General features: G+C 36.4%; 3 protein-coding genes across 3 annotated transcripts; 2 read left to right on the top strand and 1 right to left on the bottom strand.

The window, feature by feature from the left end:
- The first annotated feature begins 1,515 nt into the window (after window positions 1-1,515).
- LOC106313344 (transcription factor TCP7-like) lies at window positions 1,516-2,744 on the top strand. Its single transcript, XM_013751139.1, has one exon. The coding sequence runs from the start codon at window positions 1,641-1,643 to the stop codon at window positions 2,289-2,291; it is 651 nt and encodes a 216-aa protein (XP_013606593.1). The 5' UTR covers window positions 1,516-1,640; the 3' UTR covers window positions 2,292-2,744.
- A 2,709-nt stretch (window positions 2,745-5,453) lies between these two features.
- On the top strand, window positions 5,454-6,775 carry LOC106313133 (probable prefoldin subunit 5). The gene is made up of 3 exons (XM_013750874.1): window positions 5,454-5,824; window positions 5,890-5,967; window positions 6,486-6,775. The coding sequence occupies exons 1-3, from the start codon at window positions 5,525-5,527 to the stop codon at window positions 6,573-6,575; spliced, it is 468 nt and encodes a 155-aa protein (XP_013606328.1). The 5' UTR covers window positions 5,454-5,524; the 3' UTR covers window positions 6,576-6,775.
- Window positions 6,724-9,454, bottom strand: LOC106313132 (dihydroorotate dehydrogenase (quinone), mitochondrial-like). The gene is made up of 10 exons (XM_013750873.1): window positions 9,124-9,454; window positions 8,915-8,997; window positions 8,312-8,635; window positions 7,985-8,240; window positions 7,725-7,913; window positions 7,615-7,644; window positions 7,389-7,526; window positions 7,249-7,286; window positions 7,062-7,161; window positions 6,724-6,980 (listed from the first exon to the last, which is right to left on the bottom strand). Exons 1-10 carry the CDS (start codon window positions 9,277-9,279, stop codon window positions 6,906-6,908), a joined length of 1,389 nt encoding a protein of 462 aa, XP_013606327.1. The 5' UTR covers window positions 9,280-9,454; the 3' UTR covers window positions 6,724-6,905.
- Between the last annotated feature and the right edge of the window lie 893 nt (window positions 9,455-10,347).

The following is a 10,347-nucleotide window of genomic DNA, read 5'->3' as shown; positions in this document are numbered from 1 at the left end:
GTAGTAGATAGTTATTGTAGATGTTTAATAATATCTTAGTGTATTTTGGCTACATATCAGGAATTGAGATCATGTTTGGTACAAGTTCTTTTTTGGCATTTTGAATGTTTCGGGTTCTATCGGATATCCATTTAATTTCGGGTTCGGTTCGGATAATACCCATAACCCGAAATACCATAAAACAAGATCCATTCGGTATTTATGTCGGGTTCGGATCGGTTCGGATTCATTTTCATCGGATCGGGTTCGGTTCGGATTTTCGGGTTCGGTTTATTTGCCCAGCCCTACTGTCCACCGAGGAATTTTGGACATTTGCTGCTGCACGTTAAACACGTGATACCTGCGGATATTATAATTGAATGGCCAATAATTTTTCCAAATATAAATAAACATATAAATAAAAACTAATAAGTTTTGATGTCAAAGTCTACTTGCCAATCAATTACCTCATTGATTGTCTCCTTTTTCAATCTTTTCTAGATTAATCGTCCCAGATTAATCAGTAATAGTTTACTGTAAACAACTTACCAGATTAATCGTCCCAATTTTTTTTTTAAATAAGGTATATACCTTTTATCCAGTGGATTCATTACTCTGCTAGCATCCATATCTCAAACCAAAAAGAACAATCACTCAGTAAATAGTAAAAAGTAGGGGTGGACGTTCGGATACCCATTCGAATTCGGTTCGGATCTATTCGGGTTTCGGGTTTTTGGATTTTCGGGTTTTCGGGTTCAAAGATTTCAGCCTCATTCGCGTATTTCTAAATTTCGGTTCGGGTTCGGTTCGGGTTCAGATAACTCATTTAAATTATTTTAAAAATTTAAAATTCATTATATACTTTAAATTTCTCAAAATCTATAAACAAAACAATATATTACATATAAATTTGAATAGCATATGTCAAAGTACCTAAAATTAACATATAAATTAGTTTGGTTTGGATATTTGGATTGAGAATCAATAGATATTTTAAGTATTATTGGTATTTTTAGTATATTTTAGCTATTTTAGATATGTACTTTTGACTATTTGTATATATTTATAAGTATTTTGGACAACTTAAAAGTATCTTATATATTTTGATGTTCTTAATATATATTAAATCTAAAAATAATTAATATATATAGTTATATAAATCAATTTCAGATATAATCAGGTACCCGAAATATTTCGGTTCGGATCGGGTTCAGTTTTGGTTCTCTAAATACCAAAATTTTGAACCCATTCGAATATTTAATCAATTTTGGATCGGCTCGATTCGGTTTTTCGGATTCAGTTTTTTTCCCTGCCCTAGTAAAAAGATTAAAAATTACCTCTTGTAAAACCCTAGCTTAAATTCCCTTTACCTAGCGTGGCCCACACGCTAGGTCTTCGCCGGTGGTCAAGACTCAAGAGCGTGAAGTCCACCGCGTCGTGACAAAACAAAAATGTCCCCTAAGAGAAAAGAAAAATACAGAGTAAGTGAGCTGTGAAGAGGACCCACCACCCACATGTGTTTGTGTTATCCTTCCTGTCTCCACCAGCTCCTTCCTCTCAATCATTAGCTTCCCTCTCCTCCCTCTCCTCCTCCTCTGAATGTGTTTCAGTAACAAGAGAATCAAGAACCACTATTCTTCTTTCAAGAATCTACTCCAAACATGTCTAATAACAACGACGGAGCTCTTGTCGTGAAGAAACCTCCGGCCAAAGATAGACACAGCAAAGTAGATGGAAGAGGGAGAAGGATACGTATGCCTATCATCTGCGCAGCTCGTGTCTTCCAGCTAACAAGAGAGCTCGGACACAAATCAGACGGTCAAACCATCGAATGGCTGCTACGTCAAGCTGAGCCTTCTATCATAGCCGCGACAGGAACCGGCACAACTCCGGCTAGTTTCTCCACTGTGTCAGCCTCACTCCGAGGAAACTCCACCACCACCACGAATTGCTCCTTGTCCTCGTCTCTAGATCATAAACCTTTGCTAGGTTCATCACCGTTTATACTCGGAAAACGCGTGAGAGCTGACGAGGATACACCGTCTGGGTTCTGGGCGGTTCCGGCGAGGCCAGAGTTCGGACAAGTATGGAGCTTTGCCGCAGGAGCTACACAAGAGATGTTCTTACAACAACAGCAGCAACAAGCAGCTGGACTTTTTGTCCACCACCAGCAGCAACAGCAACAAGCTGCAATGGGTGAAGCTTCGGCGGCTAGAGTTGGGAACTATCTTCCGGGTCATCTTAATCTGCTTGCTTCTTTATCTAGTGGAGCTCCCGGGTCGGGTCGGGGAGAGGATGATGACCAGCGTTGATGCCTTGATGGTGAAGTTAAACCTTTTTTTACTTTTGGTATTATTAATATTAATCTATGTTTCTCTATTGTCATCAATCAATCTCTTGCATTGTTTACTCGAGTAGCTTATTTCTCTATGTGTGTGTTTAAGTTTTTAGAGATCGGTTGATTGATCCCACGAGTTAGTCGAGAGGGTTTTTAAGATTAGGGTTAGGGTTTAAGAATCTAGTCTAAAGAGATCGATATTTCATCTGAACCAAGATTTACTTTAGTACATCATGTAGGGTAATTACGAAACCGTGGAGGTTTTTTACCCCTTTTGTCTGTTTTTTTTTGGCTAAGCAGAGCCGTTGTCAAGATTCCAGATACTAGTTTGCTAATTGTGTAATGTGTTACAACAATTGTGGTGAGAACATTTGCGCAAGCTGTTAAACCACTTTGTTTCTTAATAAATGTTATAGACTTCGTATTGTTTGGTTTCTTTCAATGTATATATCGAGAGACAAAAGCTTATATGTGTGTGAGTGTGATTGTTTCGCTGAAATTGAACTTGGAGAATGAACATACTATAGTAATTTTTTTCTTTCAGAAAATATATGTAGTTTTTGGTTTCAGAGGATTAATTTTTTAAAAATAAGACAAAGCAGATATGTCTGTCTGAAATCTCTTCAAACTTTTATTGCCTTAGAATTTATGTCACGTGTTTGGATGTTTGGTTTGTCACGTTAGTCAGATAAAAGATTCTATTCGTACCGAGTTTTTTCAACGGTTGAAAGTTAAAACGAGAGGGTGACATGATATATTTTAAATCAGGTTCTCTATATTTTTGTTCTAGAAGCTTGCTTTCGAGTTCTAACAAGACTGAACTAAAAAGAGTTATAATGTCTTGTCTGAGATTAGCTATTATCACTGTGTTTATATGATTTAAATCGGAGTTCTATTGTATGTTTACCGGTTGATTACTATTGTAATGTAAATCCTGGTGACGGACAAAGTTTTAATCCATGTAATAGTATGTTTAGAGCTTGAAAGTATAGTAAAATTTCTCATGCAACGCATATACAATTATAGAATAGTAAACTAGTGCTATAAAACAGTCAATGACTAATGCGTAGGCAACTTTAGCTGTATAATTTCATATCTTCTATCCATCCTCCATCTGCAGAATTTTATATACAAATTAATAAACTCTTTGATCACAATTCTACTTTGATGAATAATATCAAATTGAGTAGATGGGTCTCTGTAGACAAAGAAACAAGATTAGTTATGTTCATTAGACAAATTAGGTTGCCACTAACCAATCAAATAACTAAACCAAATTTTGCCAAGAAAATAAGAATTCCATTAATGGAAAGATCTTAACTAAAAGTTGGTGTTTTTATTCCTTAATTAAGCACTAGAGGAATTAACACTCAACTATACAATATAATGCAAATAATTACAGGTGGGGGATCTTACTAATCAACCCGTATCAAAACATCCCGTACCTTTTTAATTATCGAATCATCTAAAATGACCCCAACCCCAATAACTGATATGGTCCCATTCTTGTCTACCAAAAATAATTTCTATCGATTGGCAGAAAGAAGTCTTTTTTTTTTTTATATTTGGCATTTTGGACCGACACACGTAAGTAAATAGCTTCACTCTACCAACTCTTTGCCGTATTAAATGTACTGTCAAATAGTTTACCTGTAATCTTACAAAGAAAAATGAGAAGGAATTGATTACTAAAATTCATTAAAGAGATACTCTGACTTTTTGATTCTACGGATATATATATAATGGCCCTCGCACATTTAAAGAGATGAACCCCCCAAAATCTAAATCGACGTGTATAAACATTCGACACGTAAGCCGAGATGGATTTATACCGGCTTTGTTAGACCATTTCTAATAGTTCAGTCCATTTTACAATCGTATTTTAAAGAGTGAAAAATATAATACTATTGAAACATTTTTATGCTAAACTCTATTTTAAATTGAAAAATATAGTAGAGTTGGAGATGCTCTTAAAGATTAATGAATTATATTTAGTCTTTGACTCTATGACGCTAACTCCACTTAGGGCCTGACTGGTTCAAACGCAGCGGTTGCGATTGCGGCTGTGGGAGTTTGCGGATGCGGGTGGTTGCGGTTTCTAGCGGTTTTAAGAGATTTGTACGACTGGTTCTGCGGTTAGAAATTGGTGCATTTGCGGGATACTTATGACTGGTTAACTACCAAATACAATAGCTGTTAAATAATAAATTAACAATATTTACATTTTATATAATTATAAAAAATATCAAAAATCATAATATTATAATAAATATGAAAATTATATTTAGAAAGTTATAGTTTTAAATTTTTCATATTATAGAAAATATTTTTATTTTAAAATTTTATAATATTAATTAAAATATAATAGACATATTTTATACTTTTATAATTCCAATTTAAAATTTTTATTGAATATTCTTTATTTTTGTATTTATATGGTTTTTGAAAAAAAAGAAAAAAAAATTAGCCTCTCGCAACCGCAAACGATAGTTGGAACCAGCTTTTGATTTTAAGAAGTTTGGAACGGTTTGGAGCGGTTTGTAGCGGTTTGTTTGATTGTTTCGAAACGCTGTCAACCGCTAGCAACCACAAAAGCTGCGTTTGCGGGTGGTAGCGGAGAAACCAGTCAGGCCCTTAGTGGCGCAAATTAGTTAAAACCAATATTTTTAAAATCGAACTGGAAATTGAATCGAAAAATATTTGGGTCACAATTCAATATAGTTTGACCGGATCAAACCTGATTCAATAATTTGGTTCGATATATTTTAATACTATATAAATTTTCAAGTAATTTTGGTAAATATGATACATAATCAAAATATAAATAAATATAACATATACAACATTGTAAATATAAACTATTTTTTTGTTTATATAGTTGGTTTACGAATTTTTGATGGTTTTAATAGGTTTTACTCACTTCAATAGCTTTGACACCTAATCCAGCTATGTGACCGGTCCATGGTTGAACCAGTTATTAGACCTATCAACCGGCGGTCGATCCGGTTTTAAAAACATTGGGTAAAACTTAAAAGCATACCGGAGGGATCTATATGGGCCTATATACGGATATTAATGGGCCAGACTTCTTCTCTAACACTAACTCCACTTAATGGGCCACACTTCGTCTCGGAACAGACAAAGTGCATTCGCCGCAGAGCTCAGCCGACACGGAGGAGACGCGACCGAGAGAGAGAGAGAGAGAGAATGGCGTCATCATCATCATCATCATCGGCGAGAGGAGAACTGGAGAAGATGGGAATCGATCAGCTGAAAGCGCTGAAGGAGCAAGCGGATCTCGAAGTGAACCTCCTGCAAGACAGTCTCAACAACATCCGCACAGCCAACGCCCGCCTCGAGTCCGCCGCGGGAGCTCTCAACGACCTCTCGCTTCGACCTCAAGGCAAGAAGATGCTTGTGCCGCTCACCGCGTCTCTCTACGTGCCTGGGACGCTTGATGAAGCTGACAAGGTTCTTGTTGACATCGGCACTGGTTACTTCATCGAGGTACATTAGAATCTGTTCAGTGTTTGTTTTTTTGTGAAGAAGCTCAAGTGTTTTAATATGTGTAGAAAACAATGGAGGATGGTAAAGACTATTGTCAGAGGAAGATTAACTTGTTGAAATCTAACTATGAACAACTCTTTGAGGTAATGTTCAATAGTATATGGTTTAAAGGATGTAACTTTAATGGCTGCTCTGATCATAGGCTAGTTAAGCAATTGGTCTATTGACTCCAAAATTTTAAGAAAAATTTATATTATGCATAAGCCCCAAATTTATAAGAATTTTTTTTTTTACATAGGGCCACCCCCTACTGATTGTGAATGATATAGTCAGAAAGCCCTTTGGTTAGTCTGTTGCTGCACATTATTAAACACTCCTTAAATAGAGTAATTTTTTTTATTTTCTCTTTGGAGATGCGGTTAGAGCCATACATTCTACTAAGTTAAGTAGTGTTGTTCCAGTACTTGTTATTAGTTCTTGAATGTTGTTTCCGTATCAAGCATGGTCTCTCCTTCCTATTTGCTTTGTCTTTCATAGCTTCAATGAGTATTTATTAATGTTAATCTTTGCATTAGTGCCAAATTGTTTCAGTACCCTTTTGTTTTGAAGACCTATGTTTACAGCTATAGCTAAGCTTTCAAGAATTGTTTGTTCAATGCAGGTGTTGGCTAAGAAGAAAAGCGTGGCAGATGAAGCTGGGATGGTCTTGCAGTCTAAAGTTAGACAGTTACAAGCTGCAACCACGTCCTGAAAATTCTTCTTCTCTAGTGGCTTTTATTAGTACTATTGACGTTTTGAGATTGTGTCTGATCAGTTTTGTTACGACGCTTATGATCTCAACTGGGTTTGTGTTTTGTGTGGTAGAAGAACTTGTGCTGTAATATTAAGAGAAGAACTGATAAAAAGTTAAAAACTAGTTACAATGAGAAAAAAAAAAACAAATGTTGCTTAGTTATTTCCCCATAAAACAAGAAGAGCCAATGATGTTATTGTGTATGTAGAAAGAAACAACTGAATCAATGTTTTGGGAGTAAGCAAAGGAGTCTCATCTCCTCTGTATTTTGTTCTTGTTTGTGTTTCATCATCTGTGATCTGCACCAATGGCTTCTTGAATCGACTTGAACCCATCCCTTTTTAAGCAACTCACCAGTTCTTCCTATTGCCACCAAAAAATGACATGAATATTAGTAACTATGCTTATTAAACTTCCCTGATTCAAGAAAAGACCAGTACAAACCTTTATCAGTGGGATGAGAGCAGGTCCACCATAGGCAAACCCAGTGTAGAGCTGAACAAGAGTAGCTCCGGCTCTTATCTTCTTATAAGCATCTTCACCACTGAAAAAAAAAACACAAAAAGTTCATCTGACTCTAACTCTTGTGTTTTGTTTTCCTCACAATCTAAAAACATGTTGAGATGCTTACCTGCTAACACCACCGCAGCCTATCAGTGGAATCTTACCCTAAGTAAAGAGGTCATGAAAACAGTCAATAACCACAATCAGAAACGTTTTAGTTCCTTGGTAAACAGTTAATCATCTCTTTCTAGATAAAAAAAAACTTACTCGCGTCAAAGTGTACATCTCTCTTAACATGTTGGTGGAGAGATTAAAGAGCGGTTTCCCACTCAAACCACCTGTCTCTGTTGCCACAGGGTTGTTGCTTACAGGATCTGGCCTCGAGACTGTTGTATTCGATATGATCTACAGGAGAATTACAAAAAACATTATCATCAACACATGAAGCTTTGAATGAAACAGAAGTTTAGTTCATGAATAGAAAATAACTTACCAGCCCATCCAACTTGAGAGCAAGAGCAACCTACACAAACCAATAACAATACAATGTTGTAAGAGCCATTTTACTTGGAGAGTATTTGAGTTTTGTTTTCTCTAACTCACAGCTGCAATATCTTCAAGCTCTCCTCTGGACAGATCAGGAGCAATCTTCACAAGAAGAGGAGGAGGACCATCATCACCCCACTGCATCTCATCCCTAGCAGCTTGAACCTTCTTCACAAGATCCTTCAACTGTTTCCTCCCCTGAAGCATTCTCAGCCCTGCCGTGTTGGGTGATGAAACATTAATAACCTGTAGAGAGACAAAAAAAAGAGAGAAAAATTAGTAACAAATATGGTAAGACTGGAATCCAATGTTCTTACCAAATAATCAGCATACTGGGATAAGTTATGAACTCCTTGGACATAATCAGCAGCTGCATCTTCACTAGTCTTGTTCTTTCCAAGGTTAACCCCAAGTATACCCGGTCCAGATTTGCCTCCCGGTTTAGCTTCATCGCTTGGAGATGACGAAGTGCCTGACGTCTCCGCCAACATTCTTTTACCGTGCTGAGCACCTAACCGCTTAGCAACAACAACAATCCCTTCACTGTTGAACCCACACCTATTGATAATGGCTCTGGAAGTACAAGAACACATCAAGACATGAACCTTTGATTATAGGTAAGTGTGGATATGAGATTCTCTCACCCATCTTCACGTAATCTGAAGATGCGTGGTTTGGAGTTGCCTTCTTGTGGGACTGGAGTCACAGAGCCTACCTCAACGAATCCAAACCCAAGTCCTAGCAACCCTTCTGTGGCCTCAGCGTTTTTGTCAAAACCAGCAGCGAGGCCTATTGGGTTTGAAAACTTCCTTCCCCAAACTTCAAGTCCCAGGATCTGTGGATCAGGCCTCTTCTCTCTAGGCACCCAACCGCGTGACGCGGCCGTGACAGCCAGCTTATGAGCAAACTCAGCGTCCAGAAGAGCAAAGAGAGGGTTAACAACCTTTGTTGCTGAGAATAGCCACCCACTGTTCAGCACACAAGATGGAGTAAAAGGTTTTTATAAATGTGATTATGTAAAATAATGTTCAAGAAATCGTTAGGCAGCCGTTAGATTTTTTATATGAGATTTTTGATTAGGCGGACGTATACGCCGATTTTTTTTTCAAAAGTTGGTATAGAAAAATTGTTTCGGTTCGATTCGCCAACTAGGCGCCGCCTAAACAGATCTTTAGAACACTAAATTAACAATGAAATTAGAAATGAGATCAAAAGACAAAGACATATAATGTGTCAGACACAAGTACCAGAAGGTTGCTTCATCTGCAGTACTCACATAAGCACCTCCAGCTATAGCCAGACCAATGGTAGCTCCTGTCAATATCCTTCCCTAAAGATTTCAAGCCAAGACAAACTGATCTAACTCTACTACACCAGATATAACTAACTATATAAAGCATTTGATTATAAAAAGAGATTAATTTTAATAAGAGATTATTCCATCAAAGTTGCTTACTTTCTTGGAAAAGTGAGGGACTTTAGGTGTGGAGGAAGCCCCAGGAGCTGAAGAAGAACAGTTTCTAATCGCTCCACCAAGAGGATTTGGAGAGACCCTTTTCAATAAAAACTCTCTCGCCCATTTAGCCGACGATGTCGCAGCCCTTCCGGCCATTTAGCAAACCGAATTCAAAAAGGATTTTGACTTTTTCAGACAATCTGGATAACTGTAAGAAGATGGTTTTAGCTTTTAAGCTCACGGCTTGAACAGAGGTGACGCTATGCGTTGGTCTGGTTTCAAAGAATCTTTCAGTGTTTGCTAAAACCCTCTTGCTCCGTAAGCTGTTGCATAGCTTCCTTCCGGTTTATTTTGGTTAACCGGTGGGGAAAACTTGTGGGCAATATTTTAAAAACCGGATCCGTAACTAAACCGAAAAAGTTTTATATCAAAAGTTACTATGATTCGGCCCGATTTGATTAAAGAAATACAATTAAGTTCATTTATAGAGTAAATATATAAATAAATTAGATTCTTACCTAACTATTTCACTAATATTTTATAAATATAGTTAAATTTAATTATTAAAATTTGTATATAAAATAATTACGAAATAAAGTTTAAGTAAACCCCAAAAAGAAAATTAAATATAAACTAATATTTTAACTTTAAATATATCATTAATTTTAAATATTTATCATTATGAGTTATAATTTTTTTTAAAAGTTTAAAAATGAAAAAGTTATTTGTTATGGTAAATTTATATCCTCTTGTAAGTTTACTATTGGTCTAAATATATCTCATTGCATATAGATTCTCAGTTTAGTTTGTGTCTAATGCTTCTGTAATACTTCTGTAGTACATTTGATGTTCTGTAATAAGCACATAAATGGTGGAAAGTTGGTTACTTGGGGTGAACTGTCTTAGTAATCTTAGGGAAAATTGCATCTTGATCTGAGGGCCTCTTGTGATATCCCAAAGAACATGTTTGTGTTAGATATTCTAAAAACAATCTTCTAAAATCGGTTTAGACCTCATAGTCGGCAAATTGGGTCTGAACGAAACAATCGTTCAAACCTATTTTTAAAAAATCGGTGATAATAGGTAGGAGCATAAACTGAAACATTCTCGAGCTACAAAGATAGTTATTAAATCGTTAGCACCACATAAAAACATTCCTCCTAGAGTAGCTGTTAATACAAATAACAGAAACTCTGTTATAGCCATTTCTGTACATTCAATGTA

This window comes from Brassica oleracea, chromosome C9 (genome assembly GCF_000695525.1).
Source record: "Brassica oleracea var. oleracea cultivar TO1000 chromosome C9, BOL, whole genome shotgun sequence".
Classification (NCBI taxonomy): Eukaryota; Viridiplantae; Streptophyta; class Magnoliopsida; order Brassicales; family Brassicaceae; genus Brassica; species Brassica oleracea.
This window is presented reverse-complemented; position numbering and strand designations above follow the sequence as displayed.